The sequence below is a fragment of the Rattus rattus genome, chromosome 6 (assembly GCF_011064425.1).
Source record: "Rattus rattus isolate New Zealand chromosome 6, Rrattus_CSIRO_v1, whole genome shotgun sequence".
Lineage (NCBI taxonomy): Eukaryota > Metazoa > Chordata > Mammalia > Rodentia > Muridae > Rattus > Rattus rattus.
In genome coordinates this window covers 112155992-112180252 of record NC_046159.1, presented here as the reverse complement: position 1 = coordinate 112180252, position 24261 = coordinate 112155992, and the positions used below count along the sequence as shown (strand labels likewise).

At 36.9% G+C, this 24261-nt stretch overlaps 1 protein-coding gene across 1 annotated transcript in view; it reads right to left on the bottom strand.

The window, feature by feature from the left end:
* Nucleotides 1–1636: 1636 nt before the first annotated feature.
* Nucleotides 1637–24261, bottom strand: part of Grm8 (glutamate metabotropic receptor 8) — an 805433-nt gene continuing 782808 nt past the window's right edge. The window contains exons 9-10 of the mRNA XM_032906859.1: nt 8402–8648; nt 1637–2213 (exon numbers count right to left, since the gene is read on the bottom strand). Coding sequence (XP_032762750.1) covers nt 2164–2213; nt 8402–8648 — 297 coding nt within the window. The 3' untranslated portion in view covers nt 1637–2163. The remainder of the gene's footprint in view (nt 2214–8401; nt 8649–24261) is intronic.

Below are 24261 nucleotides of genomic sequence, written 5' to 3'. Positions count from 1 at the left end.
CGAATGCATTAGAGCTATTAAGCACACTACGATGAGTTAAATCAGACTTTGTATGCAACCAAATGTGTAATCCGGTATTTATAAAAATAAAGTTATGTAAAAGAACCCATTTGTAAATTTATAATAATAACACTTTTGAGATGGCATGAGTCATGCTTCTTATTTTCTAAAATATTAAAGCAACAATCATAAACCTATTCAATTGCCCTGAGAGCCAGGTTTGCTCTCTGTCATCCTGTCACAGACACCCTCCCTGATTAATGTCAATCAATACACGAAATGTTCTTGATATTTTCCCCTGTGAACGAAATGCAAGAATTAAACATGGATATTTGTTAAAACCAAATAGAAACATCTAATGAGTCACCTAAATCTTCAGTATGAAGAAACTGACTAATTTAAAATGAAAATGTTTCGTCATCTCTAACAGTCTTGAGCCATATGGTACAATAATGAGAACATACAACGCTAGGTTTATTTGTCTCAGTCCAGGTCTTATCTAAAAAACATACCCAGAGCTGGACTTAGATAATAAAGTTTTATTTCCCCTACTTCAGATATTGAAGAATGATACTTTTATCTTTGATTAAAATGCTATCTGTAAAGAACAAATACTATTTGGAGAAACTCAACCTAAAGCCAGAAGATAAGCGTTTCCTTCTGTAAATCGCCATCTGTCTTCTAAGGAATATAGGAAAAGATTCTATGTATGAAAAGGATTTTCATGACGCTACGTGAACCTGATCAATTAAATAAAGTTACTATCTTGGCTGAAGCTACAGCAATGGCTCCTTCTATCTATAAGGAAAGCAGTGAGCCTTCTAAGCTAACTCAGCATCGCGAGCATTTACTAACAAAATGGTTGTAGAGACCCATTGATTTGATGGATGTCTGGGACTGTCCAGAATAGAGGAACTCAGGACAAAAATGGCCACAGATTTGAAAGCTGTTAACAGATTCCTTTTATCTGCTCTAGCATAGTTTATTAGCACCGGAGAGGCTTCCTGTTTCCTCTCTTTAATGATACTGCTTTATGAAGCAATGAATGTTTTCATTTGGAAAATAAGAACTCATTGACATGTTATCTGAACTGTGGACTCTTTAATGATGCCAAGGGAATAAGTATGCTAATTCAGAGTTTTGAAAAATGACCTTGGCAAGGTCCATTGCTCTGCTGATTTTGGTGACTTCTAGGCCCAGGTGAAAGAATGTTAGTATCACATAGCAGGAAATACTTCCATATGCAAAGGTTTTGAATTAGAATTTATATGGAGCAATTTGGTCACATGGTGATATATTTTTCCATGACAATTTCCATAATATATTTTCCAAAGTAAAGTTTAACGGTCAATTATAACAACGTAAGGATTTTTATACCGATCTATAACTTGATTCTTACTAGGGGTAGTCGCTATGGAAATCTATTACATGAATCAAAAATATTTACAAAAATCTTATACCAGCGATACCTTTTCATAGAACAAGAGAAAAATCTTCTTGTAAACACAGACAATCCAAACCCATGTTCCTGAAGGAGGTAGGAGCCACAGGGCGCCAGGCAGGGATCTAACGACAGAGGAGTTTCAGCTGGAAAGAGGGGACTATCCTGGTTTAAAACTGGAACGAAACAATGCTCAACATTTGCAAAACATTCCTTTATTATTAGAAATAAATTATTTGTATAAAAATTGCATGCGTCAACCATTGCATTTATTTTGTAGCACAACCCAGGGCTTCAATCCAGTCAGCCATTACAGGAAACAGACTCGAAGGCTTATACAAGTTGAACATTGTGGGGCAGGAACAGGAGTTCTCACAATCACAGAAACATACTTACAAGAATAACATCGGACATGGTTTATTTCAACGGCATTTTTTTTTTCACAAGCTAACATTAGTTTTCCGTTTGAGATTTTTTTTTTTAAACTGCTCACAAGTAAGCAACACTTTAGCTTGACACTCATTGGTTGTATTGTATAAAAATGGGCTTCTTTGCTCTTCAATATTGATACTTTTGGCTCATGGCTAATTTTTGTTCCTTACAAGACTATTGATCTGATTGATTGTAGTCTATGGAGATCTCCCAGAGTGCATTTTTTGCAGTCTCATGTTCAATATTTAAGAACATACAGCACCTTCCTTCCGATGGTGCCGTCTCCCTGTTCAGATCGAATGATTACTGTAGCTGATGTATGTTGTCTTGGTAGAAGACGCTGTTAAGAAAAATTAGGACTAGTTAGTATTGTATAATAACCTTTTTGGTGATATAATTTCAAATTTAAAATTCTGCTAGGGCTGTCTGATGATAATGATCTTTAATATGTTGCTTAGTATTTTAAACCATGCATTACAACTCAAATGAGAAATGCAGCAAAATTGCTAATCCACAAATGTTCCCACTCCCGCGTATAGTACGTGGATATCTAGCAAAAGGGTGAATGCAAAAAATGCTAATCGTTAGAAAACTTTAGTGAAATTGTATTTACATGTTGCCTTGACAAATTTAACTTTCATACACATTTTTAAAAAGACACCAATGTTCTGCAAAATAGACATGAAAAAATCTACCAGAATAAATCAAAGATTTTATTCACTTCAGTGAATCTCATAACCAAATGGTTATAATTAGTTGTACCTTGACAATGTTTATCTTCCATACAAAAATTAACAATAATCTCAGATTTTAGATTAGCATGCAAAAATCTCAAGTACATACATTCTTCACTAAATATTGACACAGTCAATAGATATTTGTGGTTTTTTTTTTAATTTTGACTGAGGAATATATAGAAATAAAATCTCAGTGGATGAAACTCATATTTAACTCTTCTGTTATCTTACTAGAAAACAACCCTCATTGGTGTAAGCCTGTTACAAAGATATGAACAACAAAACATTGTGTGTAATTTACACTCATGCTGACACTTCCAGAGAAGAAGACTAACTACAAATAATTGTAATATTCAAACACTTAATTAGTGTGTAAAAATGTTCAAAATTGTTGTCTCCTTTAATACTACAGTAATTGCATTTAAAAACCTATACATGTATTTCAGTGTATTAATTTAATTCAGAATGTAAATTTTTTAAAAAAACATTTATTATAGTTGTGTACATTAAGTACTTCTAGAAATCCTAAAGCTATTCTTTTTATGTAACTTATAATCAGACTTCTCCCTCAGTCATTCTGAACACTGGTAATTGACCCGTCCAGGTTACACACAACAAAATCATGCTAAGTGTATCAGTGAAATAGTCCCAGTCCAAGAAAGTGCTAATTATATATGGCTTTAATAACTTTTATTTAATTTAATAATATTAATTACGTGTTCAAACTAGGTTACTCATGAATTTATCGTCACTGTTCACACTTGATTATTATCATGGCACAGTGGAAAGAAGTGGACTTGATTCCAGCTATACATTACATTCTAATTTTACAAAATGATTAAAAATTAAGTAAATTCATGCTCCTTACCCTCACCACTAATTCAAGTCTATAAAAGCTTGTAAGAAAAGAAATAGAAATATGCCCCACCCCTTTTTATTTATGTGTGTATATGGAGCATGTAAGCGTGTGTGTGTGTGTGTGTGTGTGTGAGAGAGAGAGAGAGAGACTGTGTGCTTATATATATATCCCTGTATGTGTTCCTCTAAATGCACGCATTCACAGGCATGCATGGAAAGGCCAATCCTAAATAAAGTGATTTGAAGTCTTCATCTGGCAATGTAAAACAGAGGCTTTCTTCAAATGAGGGAACTACTGATTAAGGTAGGCCTGGCTTCCCAGGAAGTTGCAGGAATCCACCTTTCTCTGCTTTACTAGCACTTAGTTTATTAAATTGTGCTCATACCCAGATTTTATGTGAGTGCTGTTGTACAACTCAGGATCACATGCTTCTGTGGCAAGAATTTGGTGACTGGATCATTCCTTTTCTACCTGTGGTCCTATTGGATAGCCCTTTTTCCAGAAGATAAGCTGATTCCTGTGTGTGTCCGTGAGTCTGCGTGGGTGCGTGGGTGCGTGCGTGCGTGCGTGCGTGCGTCCGTGCGTGCGTGCGTGCGTGCGTGCGTGCATACAAAGTGAGCCACAATGCTTTTTATATTGGTCTGCTTCCTTTTTCATGCTCTGATTCATATAATGAATTTTGTGCTTCAAAATTTCTCTAAAAAAAAAACCAAAATGTAAACTTTTTCTGCTTCTGATAGATTTTTTTTGTTAATTACTTGTAGCTATGATGAAGAAAACCTGCTGTGAGTTGGAAAACGGACTAGTAAAAGGGTCGCTGAACTTTCTGCCCTATTCTGCTTTGTTAGAAATGTCTGTAAGTGGAGAAAGTATTTATTAAATGTGTACACTGCAAACAAGAAAAGAGACTTAAACAAGGATGATGACAGCACCAGATATGCCCAAGTGGCTAGGGTAAATCTCACCAGACCCCAGTCATAGACAAAATACTTCAGGCAACTCAGGAATCCTGAATGCTGAAAGCAGAACTAGTCATCCCACCAAAGAGTACACCCATTGGTTACACAACATGAAATAATCAGTCTTGAAAATATAAACATACAAGCAAAATATAAACAATTAAAAAAAAAGAGGGCATGGGATGGAAGAGAGCAAGTTTTCATTTGCAAATTGTTAGCAATTGGAGATAACTTCTGGGTGAGGGATGAGGCCTGTGCCCACTTTTTCAGCTCTAGAACGCCTTCTGCAGACCTGGTAGGACCTGTGCATGCTTCTAGAGTCTCTGCATTCATACATGCATCGATCATGTTGATTTACAGGGCCTTATTTTCTTGTTGTCCTCCATCCCCTCTGTCTCTTAAACACTTTCTACATCCTCTTCCTCAGTTGCCTGAGTTCTGATGGAAGAGATTTGATGGATACATCCTGTTTGAGGCTGAGGGCTCCAAGTCTCTAACTTTCTGTATAATGTCAGTCTGTGGTTCTTGTGTTTGCTCCCAGTTACTACAGAAAAAAACATCTCTGATGATGGCTGGGCAAGTACTGATCTGAGTCCAGATGAACGTCATTGGGAATCATTTTACTCTTTTGTGTTGTTGTGTGAAGTGTCTTACCTTAGTTCTCTAGGCTATTTTATTTATGTTTGTATTATTTATTTCTATGTTTTTGATATTTCCCTCTTTTTGTGTCAAGCGTCTTTTACATATGTATTATGGCTTCCAATTTAGCTATTTCTATAAGATTTGCTGAACATGGAAAGGAGTAAGTCTCTTCATTGATATCTGTTTCTCGTATCTTTCCTTAGACTCTTTCCCTTCTGTTTGTTTTCTCCAATTTCAGAGTGTTAGTTTTCTGTTTCATGCTTTTACCTTTCATTTTATTATATCTTATTTCTTATTTTATTATTATGCCTAAGAAGACTGCTTTCTAATGAGAGACAGAGGGTGGGAGAGCGGATCCAGAGGGAAGGGAGGAAGAGGTGGGGAATTAGAGGAGTAGAGAGAGGGGAATATATAATAAGAGTACATTATGAGAGAAAAATTTTTCAAAAGAAGGAAAATAAAATTGAAGCAATGAAAAAGGATGACTACAAATGACAGATAATTTTCATGACTCATTATTTCAGAAATCATGGATCAAAATGGATTAAAAACATGCAGATGAACTAATAGGGGAACTGTTTTGACAAGGTTCATGTCACTTTTTAAAACCAGGGCAATGACAAACTTCCTTAGGTGTGCTGTGCTGTTTGCAGGCTAAAGGAATGGCAACTGCTACATATTAATCAATATCTCATAAGAAACATAAGAAGTAGAACAATGACTAGGTATAAACTTCCTTAAAATTATCATGTGAAGTTCTCACATTGTAATCAGATGACAAGGAAGTCTGGGGTAAGGTCTACAACTCACTTCTAAAATGAGTCTTCTGGGCCTAGAGAGATTGCTCAGTACTCAAGAATGAGCGCTGAGGACCTGAGCATGGTTTCCAGCATCCACGTCAGGCAGCTGAAAGACACCTATGACTTCCAATCCATGGTATCTTTGGAATGCTACAGGTACCCTCACTCATAGACAGCACTCGCTCATGCATACATACATACACATACATGTATACATACATATATGTTAAACCTTACAATGAGTTTTCTGAACACAAGAAGCTGTAATGAATTGCATATATATGCATATGTGGATATATCATTACTTAGTCATAACCAGTTCTTTCAGCAACATATTAATAGCCACAGTGACCAAGATACTACTTATACTAAAATAAAGATATATATACCAAACGTATAGCTGTTCTTTTTTTTTAATTTCAAATACTCTTGTATTAATAATAGCCCAAACTGCCAGTCAGCCATTATCTTCATTTATTTTTTTTCTAATTGTACCTTCCAAATGGAAACTTTAACTCTTTCAGAATATAATAAGCTCACTCTCCTTAGCCTTCATGTTTGTAATCTTTTTTTTTTATGTATTCTAGATAAATCAAAGAAATGTGTTGTCTGGTTATATAATTTCTACTTCAGCACCCACAGAAAATAACAAGGAAATAGCCAGTGTTTGAGATTTATTTAACTATATAAGGCCAGTATTCATTGACAATAGATATTTTACTTTTAGGGGAAACTATTTGCTTTTCAGGGGCGTGGGAAAGACATTGTTTTTTCTCTTGCTTCCTCGGATGGGCCTGGGATGATTGGTATTTATTCCACGAAAATGCTAGTTGTTTCCATTTGAAACCCATTATGTCCTTTTCTGGACTGCCACAAAAACACAGGTCAAGCAGTCTCTGGTGATTCATGCTTCCAGTGCCAGCACTGAACATGCCTCGTGCCAAGAGCAGCTTACTGGCATTTCACAGGTTTAAAATCCCCATTCTGACACTTTCAAGTTGGAAAACAAAAATGTTCTGCTCCCAAATCATTAACATTTTGCTACCAGTCCTGTCCCTGGTAAAGTGCTTGTCTATCATGGGGGGTGACCATACTTACTGAAACCAATCCTACGGTGTCAGCTCTTGCACAGTCACAAGACTGCTTTTGAAAGAACGGTGTCCGTGTGGGATGTATTTGTTGAGCTGTGACAGGTTTCTTTCTAGAAACAAACTGTTTTTACTAGATGATCTTCCTAGAGTCAAGACAGCTTCTGAGGATAGCTCAAGCAATTAATTTATTTTTAATTTATTAATTTGTTTCGTGTGTGTGTGTGTGTGTGTGTGTGTGTGTGTGTGTTGCCTCTGAGTGTATGTAGAAGTCAAAGTACAGCTTATAGGAGTTTGTTCTCTCCTTCCACTAAGTGGGTCCACTTGAGGCTGTCAGGCTTGGTGGCATGTGCCCTTATCCGTCCAGCTACTTCACTAGCCCATAAACTAATAAGCTTACTATGCATGTCAAAATATCTGAGACAATCTCTATGTGTTTGTCTATATGGCATTAATAATATGTAACACTAATAAAAATGCTTATACTTAATTAATAAAAACCTATCCTATGTTATTCACGAAAGACTGACCTTCTAGAATAAGAACTTTAATTTGCCCTTTTACAGAAGCTTCAATTTATTTATTTATACTTAATTTGTTTATACAACCAGGTAATATAAATAAAATTTTATTGTATTTCTAAATTTTATTATGTTTCTAAATCTTTACCATACAAATATCTAACCTGTTTACTGTCTTTTACGGATACCAAGAAAGCCTTAACTGTTACTTTAAATTTTGCCAGATTATCCTGCAAGGCAGTGTACTATGTCCATATGATGATTCTGGGTCAACTGCAGAGCAAAGAGACCTAGATGAAGAAAGCAGTCGAAAGGATTCTGTCTTCAGGGTCAGGTGGCCTTCAGGGCTTATTCGAAATTAACATAAATTAACATACTCAAACGGAAACATCATGAAAATTCAAACGGAGAAAGGGTCTGAGGGAGCCAAGTATTTATGGCGACTCCACTCTGCACGTTAGCAAACTCTTCTCATTTTCCCGAAACCCAAACAACTTGGCATTTGATTGCGCAAGGTCCAGAGTACCTCATCCCCCAAGTATCACTTTAAAAGTAATAAAAGAGGCCAGTACAGAAGCAACAGGTATTGTAGAATAATTCCTAAAAGTTTCAGAAATGAATTTTGTAAACGCAACAGCATCCAAATGTCAATCCCTATGATTCTTCAAAGGAGCAGCTACACTGCCGTCCCCCACTGTACAGACTTCAGGTGGGAAGTGTGTGCGCTGGGAACAACTACTCATTTGTAGACATTTAGCTCTAATGTATGGTTCTGACTGTCGTTACAGTCTCCGGGTGTGTGTGCCGTTATGAGCTTAGAACTGTGTAGCATAGTCCCCAAGACTAGTAGAAGAATGTTCAACGTACATCTATTAGGAAGTGCTCCCGCTCTTGACCATCTGAAAGTCTACAGATGACTTACTGTTGGTTTCAAGACTCTCACAGAGTTCACTTTTCACCTCGCCATTTGGTCTGTCATTTCCCTTTTGGATCAGTTTGCTTTGCATGGTAGCAGCTGTGACCACAGCCTTGAAGCTTCTCTTGCGTTTTTGAACATTCTGCTCTGGATGAAAAATTATAATATAAACTTTGGGCATATAGAGCATTCCCAGAGACACTGAAGCACTTAAACTCATGGAAACAGTAAGTGTTGTTGTCTGGATGTACATCTGAGGAGAAGAAAAAAAAAGAAAAAGAATCATGGTTATTAAGTCTGACTGGAAGGAGATAAAGCAAATAACACACCATTTTCTAAAATTATTCCAGTTTCTCTCCTATAGCTACATTGGAGAATATTTACTGAAATTGCCCTTGACTGCAGTCAAGTTTTCATTATGACAAACTACATATAAAGATGAGAGATTTTGTATTTTAAAATCCTTACTCCTTAAAACAAATTGAAAAGAGGTAGCGCTTGTTATATTTTAGATGATAAACCACAGAAATACATTCTGACACGAGACTAACAGGTCTTACTACATTTGTCTTCTTACAAAGGTACCAGTGGCCCAAATGATTATCACGATGCTTAAGCCAAGAGTATTTTACATGTAATGAAGACAGAGATAGTACAGTAGTCTAGGTCATCATGATATACATTGCTTCTGCAACATCATTGCTCTCATATCATTATGTAGTTTTAACCACCAAAACTGGTAAAAAAAAAAAATCACAAACATGATAAGGGAACTTGTTTTATTTAACAGCCTATCTAATGAACACTTTCTTGGACTTCTCAATGTTTATATCACATCAATATAAATATAGGGTTTTTAACAAAATGTGAAAGATCTCCTTCTAGGGCTTTAAGATGAACTAAGTTAAGAAATTTGGTTAGGTAAGAATACTTTTAGCTCTTGAGGAAGACCCTCAGTCAATTCTCAGCATATCACAACCATCTAAAACTCCAGTTCCAGGAGATCCATCACCCTTTACCTGACTTCCACGGGCATTAGGAAACCATGTGGTAAAGAGTCATAGATACAAGCAAAACACACACATATAAAATATAATAAATATGTATTTAAGACAAAATGGTTCCTACTTTCAGATGTTAGATGCATATCTTAGCAGTGGAGTCTCAGCAATATTTTGAAATTTCCTTCTCTATGTTCATTCCTTTTTGCATGTCATTAATATAAGATAATATAAATTATATATTAATGTAAGATAATATAAAATTGATGTTCTTATAAGAAATATAGAAAATATAAGGAACATAAAATTGGAAAGGAGATGTGTCTGTGAGGACTCAAGGAAGAAGTAGCTGATAGATATCATAAAAATACATTGTGTACTTGTTTGAAATTTTCAAAGAATAAATACAAAGAATAATAAAGAAGGGGGCAAACATGCAAAGAATGTGGTAAAGATAAAACTACACCCATAAATATACTAAAACCACTTGAATTGATAATTATCATCAGGACTACCTCAGTTAGATTCTATTGAGTTAATTCAAACTAAAAGCAAAGAGAGCTCAAGGAACTTTTAAATTATGTAAACTCATAAACTGGATTTGTATTTTTTAATGTATCTTAATTAGTTTTGTAAACAATATGGTATTAATCTAAATAGCATGTGATGATTACTTTGAATTGCCAAGTTTGCACAATCTAGAATCACTTGGTATGAAAGTCTCAATGACAGACCATCACTATCAGAGTGGTTTGTTGACATAATCTAGAGAGGATTGTCATTATACTGTTAATTGATGTGGGAAGAACCAGCCTAATATAGATAGCACCATTCCTAGACAGGGGATCCTAGACTATATAAGTGTAGAGGGCAAGTAACCTGCTTGCATGCATTTTCTCTTGAATATTGGTTGTAGATATGACTAGCTGAGTCAAGGTCACGCACTGATTTCCACACAATGGTCAACTATAACCTGGAAAGGAGCATTTCCCAGAAAAACTAATATTGAATTATAGTACCATCCCATCCATATATGGTGTGTTGTGTGTGTGTGTGTGTGTGTGTGTGTGTGTGTGTGTGTGTGTGAGAGAGAGAGAGAGAGAGAGAGAGAGAGAGAGAGAGAGAGGACAAGGCAAGAAGATTTAAAAAATCTGGAATTTACTAGCATGAGAAAAGCCTCATCCATACCTGATACTTGGAAAAATGTATGATTTGAATCGCCTCTCTGGCTTTTAAATCTATTACCTGGAAATTCACATATATAGGGTGTTACTTAGTACAATAATATATTATTGTTTAAAATATAGACACAAAATAATAACTCAAAAAAATTAATAACCACACAAGTTTGGGATGATGAATCTACAAAGATACTAACAAAGCTTCCAGGTGTGCGTGACAAGAGAAATAATACATACACAGCTGTACAACCAGGGAGCTTGGGGAGTAATCAGTGGTTAGGTAGGTTAGGTAGATATACCGAAAATCTTCACTGTAGTCTCACTTTGAGATTTTTTTCAAATATAAATATGTGTTGATATTAAGAGTTACATACCTTGGATAACACAAAAGCTTGACTTTTTAATGTGGTGGACAACTGGGTAGAGGAAGGCATAGTACTATCTCACACAAAAACATATAAATCCATCAACAGATATTGACAGTAGTATTATTTTAATTATCTCTTTTCATCTCCCATGTGTGTGTGTGGTGTGTGTGTGTGTGTGTGGTGTGAGTGTGTGTGTGAGTGTGTCTGTATGTGCCTTTGTGTGTAGTTATGAGACAGTCACTCCAATAAATTGTCAGATAAACACCACAGGAGAAAATAAATATTTTTTTTATGCTTGAGAGAAATTCTGAGCTCTACACAGTTCAAAGAACCATAGTAAAGTTTTCACTCTGGGAAAAATCACTGTCCTGGGTGTTGTGAACCTATCAGTAGGTTAGAGATGTCACACTGTGATCTCACTAGTGAAGACACAGATGTCTTTGATCTGAATTATTCGCTGATTCCCATTACACTCTCTTCAGAATTGGGTTGTATGTTTGTGAAATGAAGTGTCAAATCAAAAGCTAAACGTGAAGGATGGTGAATAAAGACTGTCAGCAAAGTATCAGTCTGGTTCGTGAGTAAGCTCGGAATCCTTAACTTTGAAATACTGGAAATGGTGTTCAGCAGCAGAAACAAAACAAAACAAAACAAACAAAACAAAACAAATAAAACAACAAAAAAAAACAAAAGGTATGGATGACATGACATTAGAATATCAGTTTTATTAAGTGCTGAAATGTTTTTTAAGGAAGCTAAAGATCTTAAGGTGGGTGTGCAGATACACACTTGTAAACGAAGAAGTCAGAAGCTCAGGCAGAAGGATTATGTGTTTGTGACCATGACAGAGAGCAACATAATATCAAAAAAAATGACAAATTTGCTATATAGAGAGAACATGCATCATAAGAATTTGCCAGGCACTGACAATCATTAATAATGAATATTCTTTACATTCAGAAGACAGATTTCCAGAACATCACTCCTACATAGGTATCGTCTATCTCTTATGTCATCAGTTACAACATGGTAACAGCAAAGTAGGCATTTAAACTGAGATTTAAACAAATTCAGATAAACAAACAATCATCACCTAGCAAATACTTAGAGAATCAGGAAACGAAAATTATTTTCTCAGCCAGTGCCTGGAGCTGAAAGTCGGTCTCCATGGCATTGACACATCTGAGAGCAGAAGTAAGACCAACACTTCTGCTTGAGGGACCTGTCTGGAGCCCTCAGGACACAGGACCCCAGGAGCAGTCTGGGACAGGATCCTTCCAGTTTCTGCCAGCACCCAGAGCTGACCCTGTGACACAGCTCTCTGTGGGGGAGAGAGCTGGACTCTTAGAAGTGCTGACAATCCTGACAGCAGAGGTGAGACCACCATTTCTGCTCACTTTCCTGGCCCAAGGGGAACCCTCCTGGAGCCCTCTGGTTATAGAAACCTAGCAGCAGTCTGGGATAGGATCATTCCACTTTCCATCTGCACCAAGAGCTGACCCTGTGACACAGCTCTATGTACTCAGAACCTGCTGGGAGAAAGCCCTTCTCCAGGAGTCCTGACACACAGACTTACAGTCTGGTCAAGTCACTGTCAGAGAGAGCAAGACCAGCTATCACCAGAGATAACCAGATGGCGAGAGGCAGGTGCAGGAACCTAAGCAACAAAAAGCAAGACTACTTGGCATCATCAGAGCCCAGTTCTCCCACAACAGCAAATACTGGCTATCCCAACATATCCAAAAAGCAAAATTTCAAATCACATCTCAAGATAATGATGGAGGACTTTAAGAAGGACATAAATAACTCCCTTAAAGAAATATAGGAAAACACAGGTAAACAAGTAGAATCCCTTAAAGAGGAAACACAAAAATCCCTTAAAGAGTTACAGGAAAACACAACCAAATAGGTGAAGGGATTGAACAAAACCATCCAGGATCTAAAAATAGAAATAGAAACAAAATTATTTTCTCATATTATAAAAGGCAGTATCAAAATCTCTAAAAAGGAAACAAAAAAAGCAAAACAAACAAAACTCAAAGAGGCAGTCACAAAATAACCAAAGCAGTACCTTATACACACACACACACACACACACACACACACACACAACTATAAGTTTTGAAAGAATCTATCTGTAGAAAGCATTAAATAAGCATTGCAGAAATCAATTTGACTGATAAGAATAATAACAAAAGAATCATATTGTATTTGTTGTTGTTGTTGTTGTTGTTGTTGTTGATGATGATGATGATGATGATGATGGAAACTGGTGGTAGGCATTGAAATGAAACAAGACAGTGAGGATTCAGGGTACTAAGGTCTACAGAAATAAGAGATTCATGGGAGACAGATAGGCTCAGGTGAGTTATGGGAGTTGTGAGAATTCTGTTGATGAAAGTAAGCAATCATGAGACTGTAATTTAATATAGATATTTAAAGGTCAACATACAGGAATCAAAGGGTTAGCTCAGCAGTTCAAAGTACTGGCTGTTTTTCAGCCAGAGGATTTTGGATTGATTCCCAGTTCCCACATGTTGACTCACAATTGTCTATATTTCTAGTTCTAAGAGGACCCTTTGTTGGAATTGTACACATACATGAGGCACAGACATACATGCAAACAAAATATCAATACACACAAAATTACAAATAAATAAATCCTTGTGAAAATTGTTAACATAGTATATGCAACCAAAACCAAATCATTTCGGCAATTGCAATAGCAAAATTTGTAATTTTATGTGTTTATATGTGTATGCGTGCCTATAGCAGTCAGAAAAAAATATTCGATGGCCTGGAACTGGCATTGCAAATATTTGTGATCCCCCATGTGGGTGCTGGGGACTGACCCAGATCCTCTGTAGAAGCCACAAGTGTTCTCAACTGTTAATTCATCTATCTGACATTTTGCAATGTCAGTGGACTCATGACAAAAATTGATCATGAACTAGATTTTCTAAAACCAGAAGTAAAAATTTCAAAACAGAAACTATTATTTCTCCTAAAAATCATTTAAACAAAAACCCCAGGCACAAAATATCTACAAATCCAGCCACACAAAAGTCAATAAAAGTAAAACTCCAAAAACAAAAATGGTAGAGGGAGAAACACACACACACACACACACACACACACACACACACACACACACACACTACCAGCAGCTGCCCCATAACCATCAAACCATCAACACAAAAGTAAAATAACAGGAATCAACAACAACAACAACAACAACAACAAAAAATGTCCACTGATATCTTCAATAAAGTTGCTGGCAGCCAATTGCTGGGTGTAATAAGTGGGACTTCCAGGTTCCAGCAGGCAAGCTAGCAGATGCAGGAAAAGGAGAAAAGATTTCACCATGCTTCAGAGGGAAGAGTCACCAGCTTTGTGAGATCTTGGATGGAGTGGCCATTGACGACTTCCCTGATTGAGCCTGGGGTAGCAGGTGAGAGCTTAGAAACAAAATTAAGCTGAGGGCAGATTCGGGGGGCTGAACAAGGAGAAGGTAACTGGGCAGCTAAGTAAAAGGCAGAATTAGAGGCATTGAGCTGGGTGTAAAGATAAGGGCACATTAGCTGTAGGAGGCTTAGAAGTGTTGACCAGTGGGCTAAAGCACATTGTAAAAAAAAAAAATCTTTCAATATCAAGAGTCTCAATTCTCCAGTAAAAGGCTGGATGCAAAAACAGGATCCATCCTTCTGTTGCATACAAGAAACCTGCCTTAACACCAAGTATTGACATTATCTCAGGGTGCAAAAAAGGCATTCTGAGCAAAAGGACCCAAGAAGCAGGTATATATAGCCATTTTAATATCGGACAAAATATTAAAATCAGATTTAATATTTCTGCCAAATCTAGTTGTAAGAGAAAAGGAATGGAACTACATACTCATCAAGGGGAAATTCTGCCAAGAAGACATTGCAATCCTTAGCACCCCTACACCAAACACAAGTGCAACCAAGTTCATAAAAGAAACACTACTAGAGTTTAAATCACATATTGAGAGTCACTTCTTGCTATTGGAAGTCTTTACCACCACACTCTCACTAACAGACATTTCACTCAAACAAAAAAAAAAAATTAGAGAAATGCTGGAGTTAACTGACATAACCAAAAGCCTAACAGATATTTACAGAACAACACATCCAAACAAAAAACATTCCTATGTATCTCAGGAAGTCTTCTCCAAAAATGATTATGTACTAAGACACAAAGGAACTCTCAATAGATACAAGTAAACTTAGATAACATTCTGCACCTTATCTTACTACCATAGGTTAAAGCTGGCTTTCAACAACAGAGGGGGGAAAAAAGAAAGCTTATAAACTAATGGAAACTAACCAATTAACTACTGAATGAAAAGCCAAAGAGAAATTTAAAAAGAATTTAGTAAAGACTTCTAGATTTGAATCAAAATGAAAACACAACATACTTAAATGTATGGAACACACTGAGAGTGTTCTAAGTGGCAAGTTCATTGCACTAAGTGCCTACTTTAAAAAAATGGAGAGATTCTATACTAGTAACTTAATAGCATACCTGAAAACTCTACAATAAAAAGAAGAAATCACACTCCAAAAGGTTAGTGTAAAGAAATAATCAAACTCAAGGTTATAATCAATACAATAGAAAGAAATAGCCAATAAATAAATAAGTTACAAAGAATCACTGAAACAGTTGGTTCCTTGAGAAAATTGACAACCCCTCATCTAAATTAGCTAAATGAGGGAAAGTGCAAATGAGCAAATTAGCGGTGGAAAGGTGAACACAACAACTGCCATTAAGGAAACCTGGATATTTTTAAAAACAAGCTTGAAAACCCTATTTTTTTTCAGTTTAATTAAAAAATTGAAAAAAAATACATAAAATTTTGTTGACACATACCACCTACGAAAGTAAAGGCAAAGTCATACAAACAGTTTAAATAGATATATCACCCCTGGAGATATAGGGGCAGTCATTAAAAGTTTAACAACCAAAAAAAAAAAAAAAAAAGCCGAGGGTCAGATAGTTTTAAGGCGAAAATCTACCAGACTTCAACTAAAACATAATGTCAATTGTCAATACTCCTCAAATTATTACACAAAATAGGAAGAGAAGAAACAGTGTTCATTCATTTTATGAAGATACATTTATAGTAATACCTAAACACATAAAGATACAACAAAGGAAGAGAATTATAGACTGATTTCTCTTTTGAACACAGATCCAGAACATGTCAAAAAAATTACTTGAAAACTAAATCCAATAATGCATTAAAACATCATCTCCTATGGTAAAGTGAGATACATTCCAAAGGTTCTATGATGATTCAACACATGTAAATCAGTAAATATAATTCTCCACATAAACAAACTGAAAAAAACTACATGATCATCTCATTAGATTCTATAAAGACCTTGGACAAAATCCAACAGCCCTTTATGATAAAAACTCGGGACTGACATGTCATCACTCCTCCTCCTGTGTGGGGCAACCCACCCAAGAGTGACTGCCCAGGGACTCAACGTTTGACCATGTATGGATGCAATCCCAGTTCCGAGCGCACACGTCATTACTATTCATGTAAATTCTGTAAAAACCCCTTGCTTTAGCCCACATGTATGACATCACTGACCTCCACCTGTGAAATCAGTGAACCCACCAAAGAGCTACCTCCTAATTAGCATCCCTTTTTCTAATTTTAATCCAGTCTAACGTGACAGACATCTCACGTTAGTGAGGATATGGAGTAAAGGACATTTGTCCACTGCTGGTGGGAGTACAAACTTGTGCAGTCATTATTAAATTCTGTTTGACAGTCCCACAGGAAGATCCAGCTGTACCACTCTTGGGCATATACCGCAAGGACGATTCTTAGGGTTACAATTGCTGTGGTGAGGGCTGGGGATTTAGCTCAGCGGTAGAGCGCTTACCTAGGAAGCTCAAGGCCCTGGGTTAGGACCCCAGCTCCGGAAAAAAAAAAAAAAAAAAAAGAACAATTGCTGTGGTGAAACACCATGATCAAAGTGCCTTGGGGAGAAAACAGTTCATGTTACACTTCCAGATAATATTCCATAGAAGAGGAAGACAGGAGAGGAATCAAACAGGACAGGAGCTTGGAGGCAGGGGCTGAAGCAGAGGCCATGGAGAAATGCTTACAAGTTTTCTCAGCCTGCTTTCTTGGGGAACCCAGCTCAGGAATGGCACCATACCAAATGGGACAGGTTCTCCCCCTGAATCCCTATTTTAGAAAATTCCTTTCAGCCAGATTTTATTTCCATTTCCTGATTTAAGGTTCCCGAAGTTCAGATAACTCCAGCTGTGTAAAGTTAACATAAAACTAACCAGCACAGGATGCTCCATCCTGCCTCAAAGACACTCGGATATTCGCCCTACTGTGTTCATTGATGCTCTTTTCCTAATAGCCAGATATGGGGGTTGGGGGAGAGGGGACACCTAAAGAAAAAAAAAGAAAAAAAATCTAGATGTCCCTCAGCAAATGAAAGGACTAAGGAAGTGTCCTCATTTTATGCATCAGAATATGACTCAGCTGCTTTTCTTTTTTTTTTTTTAAGAAATCACAAAATTTGCAGGTAAATAGATAGAAGTAGAAAATATCATTGGAGGTAACACAAATACAGAAAAAGAAATGTGGAATGCATTGACTTATATGTTGATATTTCCTGTTAGATCAATGATAACCAAACCATAAAGAGAGTAAGGGGCTAGGGTGGGGTAACATCTTCCTGGTAACGGGAAATAGAACAGGTAACAATGCATGGATAAGGAGGACTAGAAGAAGAGGATTGTAGAGAAATGATGTGAGGTAACTGCTCACAGCTTGCTAGCTGCGAGACAACCAAGGCTATGAGGAGGCATACTTTCTCAAGCGGAAAATCCCAGTGTTCTTCTAAGTAAGCTACCTGTCTGAGGAAGTGGCCTTCACATGCCTTTTCTCATGAGAAAATAACTTTGATTTTAATTATAAGATGCAACACATCTAAGAGTTGGACTGCTGGTAGATTTGTCAGTCTGCAAGGAGGTTTGGGTCACTTTGAACCAAGATAAGCTATTGCTAGGAAAACAGCAGCAGCTAGTGAGAACTAGAAACTGTAGGAAATCTTTATTCTGCTTTGCCTTTAAATAAACTGCATTGGCTGACTTGGCTGTGTACCCTCTGTGTCATGGTTAATGAGGCCATACCCTTGGGATCCCAATGCACTAGACATTGACAGGAGATCAAGCAGAAAAGGCGTAGAAGTGGGAGGTAAAGGAGTAGCTAAAATCAAGTGCCATTTGAGGGATAATATGGAAACCTAATACAGTTGAAGCTTTCTAAACTATACACACATACACATAAGTAACCTTAATGACATCACTGAATAATGTGGGAAACACAGCCTCAAGTATGGTATACACGTAACTGAGGTATTGGCAAAAGGGGTCCCATGGGAACCCCCAGACACCCAAGAGTTTGCCCAGACTATAGATTGCTCTGCGCACTCAGACAACTAGGTCCTATGGTTGAAGACAACTAGACCATTGATTGAACATGGAGATGTTGAGCAGGTCTCTATCTAGAACTTTTACCACTTCAGGTTAGTGTTCTCAATACTAAAAGGTAGTCTACATGCATATTACTAAAGGTGAAATGTAAACAATAACCTAATTACACGCCTTTTGTCCTGCAATGGTTCCCTGCCTGCACATATGCCAGTGCAATGGCGGCACAAGTGGTAGGAGCAGCTAACCAATGTCTGCCTCGACTTAAGGCCCACTCCATGAGATGGAACCCATACCCCATGCTGCCTGGGAAATTAAGAATCTATGACAAGGGCTGGAGAGATGGCTCAGTGGTTAAGAGCACTGATTACTCTTCCAGAGGTCCTGAGTTCAATTCCCAGCAACCACATGGTGGCTCACAACCATCTGTAATTGGACCTGATGCCCTCTTCTGGTGTGTCTGAAGATAGCTACAGTGTACTCATATAGCTAAGATAAATCTTTTTAAAATGTACTTAAAAAGAGAATCTAAGACTAGATAGCCCAGGCACCTAGCATAAAAGCAACTACTGTTTTAAAAGAAAGGCAAAAATACGACTTGTAATGATATTCTTCTAGACTCATAGATCCATGCCATGTTTGACCACTATTTAAAAAGCTTCCTCTTTCAGCATATGGAAACAAATACAGAGATGCACAGCCAGACATTATGCAGAGAGTGAGAGACTTGGAACATGAGTAAGTTACTATATTTATGTCTGTTTTCTTTGTTGGTTTTGTACTATTCTGATATGCTCGTTTCTTGGTTGTTTTATCTTATTTCATATTTTAATATTATCCCTTAGAAACCTGTTTACATTTTTGTTTGTTTGTTTCGTTTTTTAATGCGCTACCAAATAGGGAAGGATCTGGATGGGAGGAGAGGTAGGGAGGAACTGGAGAAGTAGAAAAGGAAAACATAATCAGGATATAGTATATATTTAAAAAATCTATTTTCAATAAAAGAAAACATGGTAAGATATGACTAATCAACATAGAAATGAGAAAGAAGTTATAAATACGGATACAAAATTAGGTTTTGAAATTTTAAGTGCAAATTATGCATAACTGCATGCCTCTAACTATAATCTAGGAAAATACATAATTGCTTAGGAATATTAGACTGGAACCCTCTGTTCATCCCCTGCAGAAGCTGGGAGACTCTGTCTGCCTCCAACCCCACCCTTACAGAGAACACTTCACCTCTGGGTCCAACTCTGAGAAAACTCAGGACTGACATGTTATCACTCCTCCTCCTGCGTTTCAGGCAACCCACCCAAGAGTGACTGTCCAGGGACTCAGCGTTTGACCATGTATGGATGCAATCCCAGTTCCGAGTTCACACGTCATTACTACTCATGTAAATTCTGTAAAAACCCCTTGCTTTAGCCCAGATGTATGACGTCACTGACCTCCACCTGTGAAATCAGTAAACCCATCAAAGAGCTACCTCCTAATTAGCATCCCTTTTTCTAATTTTAATCCAGTCTAATCTGGCTTGTATCTGTGTCATCAGGGAGAGAAAAATGCCTATCAAATACCATTGGTTTGAAGTAATCCAGGGCCATGAAAGAAATCATAAAGAAAATCTAAGAACTAACATTGTTCTTAGACCATGGAGGGAATTCACATAAAGAATTTGTACCATTCTTACTTCTTGCCCTTTGAGGAATTTGCACTCATGTTTTGTTATGGGTTTTATCATTGTATCTGTCAGGTATAAGAGTTTCACATATGCAGAATCCCTTTTGTAACTTAAGCTCCAAGTGTTTTGGAAGCAGACTGGCAATGGGACTTTTCAAGGCTCTTTCTTCTAATACTCTAGTGCCTAGTTGCTATTTGAAAGGAAGAAAACCATGAAGTGTGTCCTTCTCCTGAGTACTGCAAGCACTAATGACTCAGACAATGCAGTCTTTCCATTGACCCCTTTTTCCTAAATCATCTCTGGAGAACCTAGATATTTATGCTTGGTCTATTAACTTTGATTAACCCTAAGGCAATGTGAGTTAGGAAGATATGACTGAAGTTCTATGTGAAGAGGGAATAAGTACAAAATAGCTACCCACATCCATCTCAACCTCAAAGACTTATAACTCCATTTATGTTCTGGACTGTGATGAATTACATCTTTTACAACTTAGTCATAACTCTACAGTACCTTCTCTTAGATGTCTTGATCTTGACATTCCAGAACGAACAACATGAACATCTCTAGTTCATTCTACATAGAACTATCTTTCACTTTATGCAAATAACAGAGCTCCTAGAACATACAGATGAATGTCTGAAATTCAAAGTACCCAGGCTTCTAGAGAGGAAACCCCTCACACCTATGATTTTAAACTGTGTGTAAGTATCTGATATTGTACTGGATGCCAATATCAAACACTACCTGCAAAGGAGTTATGGAAAGTTAATTCAAGAGAATTAAAACTTTATTCAAATACATAATGACACTTTTGGGTCATCACACAAGGCCACAGTGAAATCATGTCATTCATATCAGAGGACACAGCTATGTTGTAGAAGTTGCAATCATTAAGGCATTTTCATCTTCTTTCTAGACAAGTCAAAACTATGTCAAATGCTCAGTAAGAGGTGGACAGCAAGGGTCATAGTCTAAAATTTTGAAGGTGGCAAAACACAACCAGTGAAAGTACAGGTCACTAGAGCTAAGATACAAGTGTCTTCTCTTCATACGCTATCTTGCATGTTCAATGTTATTAAGGAGAATCTAGTTATTCCATAATCTAAAGGCTGAAATTCTTAGTCTTAAGGGCATTCTTGAAACAGGTAGAAAGACTTCAAGGTTTTCATTTGAAACACAACAGAGCTATATATTAGAGAAGAAAAGAAAAACTTTCTGAAGAGCTTTTAGTGGAAAAATATGCCAAGTACCTTCCCACAGCAGTTCAGCCAGATACCAGAACCATTTCCTCCAGATTATTCTTTTTTTTTAAAGCTTCATAAACTTTTGTTTTTATTAACTTGAGTATTTCTTATTTACATTTGAGTGTTATTCCTTTCGGTTTCCAGGCCAACATCCCCTAGCCCCTCCTCCCCTTCTTTATGGGTGTTCCCTCCCCATCCTCCCCCATTGCCGCCCTCCCCCAACAATCACGTTCACTGGGGGTTCAGTCTTAGCAGGACCCAGGGCTTCCCCTTCCACTGGTGCTCTTACTAGGATATTCATTGCTACCTATGAGGTCAGAGTCCAGGGTCAGTCCATGTATAGTCTTTAGGTAGTGGCTTAGTCCCTGGAAGCTCTGGCTGCTTGGCATTGTTGTTCATATGGGGTCTCGAGCCCCTTCAAGCTCTTCGAGTTCTTTCTCAGATTCCTTCAACAGGGGTCCTGTTCTCAGTTCAGTGGTTTGCTACTGGCATTTGCCTCTGTATTTGCTGTATTCTGGCTGTGTCTCTCAGGAGAGATCTACATCCGGCTCCTGTCTGCCTCCAAATTATTCTTAAAGACATTCCATTTACAAGGATTGTGATCTATGGACCAAGATATATACAAAGAATATCCTAAAAGAGATGATGTAAATAGGTGAATCCTCTCTGATGACGGTTGTGCTAGGCTCCCATCTGCAATTATAATAAAATATCATTAATAGCGGGAGAGCTGGGCTCCCTCTCATGGCATGAGTCTCAAAATGGGCCAGTCATTTGTTTGCCATTCCCTCAAATTCTGTCCCATTTTTACTCCTGAGCATTTTGTAGACAGGATAAATTGCAGGCTGAAGGTTTTGTGCCTTTGTTGGTGTCTCAGTCTGTGCCTGGTTACAGGAGATGGCTGGTTCAGGCTTGATTTCCCCACTGCTAATAGTCTTACCCAGGACACCTTCATAGATTTCTTGGCATTTTCACTACTGTAGGTATCTAGCTTGTCCCAGAGATGCTCCCTTATTCCAGTTGTCTTATCCAGTAATCTTTTCCTCTGTCATATCCATCAAATGAAGTGATACAATTGTCCCCTCTTTACTACCCTCTCATGAGATTGATCCATTAAGCTCATACTGTTCCTCTAATACGTGACTTTTAAACCGTCATATCCTTAACTGTATATTTTCATTCATCATTATCCCTGTATGTTGTCTTTGGTTCTGTTCTTTGTGATTTGGGTTCTGATTCTGGTCAACATCTGTTTTTAACTCCAAAGGTTGTTATAATTCTGTATCTGAGTGCATTCAAGTCAAAGGGTGGCATTTATAGAGCTCCTTATTTCCAAAGATGATGTTCTTCAGCCCATGTTAACCCTCACTCTCATCATAGTCTGCATCTTCAATATTGCACCTTGTCTTATGATATTTTCTGTACAACAATTTAATATGCTGTTTGAACTAAAGCAGTATTTCCTTTGCATCCTATCATCCTTTAAGTCATTCCATGCTCCTCTTAAAATAAATGTAAAATGATATATATGATTCTTCTTTGAAGAGACACACACACATACAAACACACACACACACATACACACACACACAAACAGAGACACAATATTGTGTGTCTTATTTCTTGGACTTTTCTTTGAAAAACACACAAATATACCCTTGGCTGTGTCTTACTTTCTTTAGAGTATTAACACATGCTTAAGCATACTTTTAAATGTGTAAAAATGGGAAAAAACTATTGTGTCCATGGACTTCAGTGACTTTTGCTCAGAAGTAAGAAGTTAACACATACAAAGTTGGGTAATGCTTGCATTCCTTCATTTTTGCTCTATATGAAAGGTGCTTAAAAAGACCCCATTATAGTACAAGAATGAAAGGAAATTCAGGCTTAGATCTTTTATAGTATAAGTGTTTATGTTATATTACAATTGTTTCAAAGCTGAGGCTAGGTGCCACTAGACTACTTGTTACTGTGGTAGGGTATGTACTTTTCCAATACTAAAAAGGCAAAGATTAAATAATGTCAATTCATGTTTTTCTAGGTAATAAACAAAGAAAACCAGCTGTTACCAAATAAGCTATGTGCCACCACTATAGCTATTCTATAATATTTTAATTATTTTATATGCAGATCTTTTTGTTCATAGGGATCTTATAGTAATCACCACTATCACATGAATATTTTGTCAAATTTTCATTGAAGGCTTTTTCAACAAAGGTTTTTTTATTTCAGCTAAATGGCTGACTTTAGAAAATGTGTGGTTGGTATAAAAAGAATTATTAATTTTATGAAAAATACCTCAAATTCCACAAGTTAATTTACAAGCAGAAATTTAGAGAATAACCTGATCAGGGTCTGAAGTTCCATCCAGGAATAAGGTAAACAAGTACATGCATAAGCTAGTTCAACGGCAAAAATAAGAGACTACATTCTAAATATTTGAAATACTTATGTTTTGGTTTTCAGACAAGTTGAGACCAAATCAAACTATGAATTGCCACAGAGAAAAATATTGAGTATCCTTTTTTGATATTATGGTTTGAATTGTTTTAAACATTATAATTTTCTCAGTTTTGTTATTTTTTATCAAGAAATCCTAAAAGTATAATAACTTCTGAACGGAAAAGTCAGAAGAGAAAATAGTCAATGTTAACAGGGAAAAGGATTTTGTCATAGAAAGCTCAACATGCACACAGTGGGTGCTTTTCCTTCCATTACATAGAACTGACTCTGGTAAGAAACTGGCAACATACTGGATTTGGTGTGCTAATTATGGTTAATTTATCAGCTAATAAAATGTAAAAAAATATTTTACAGTAATTAGTATAAGAAACCAAGGATATATGGACATTTTGTACAAAGTCTCATTTTTGCTTTCCATTTATGAGAATTAA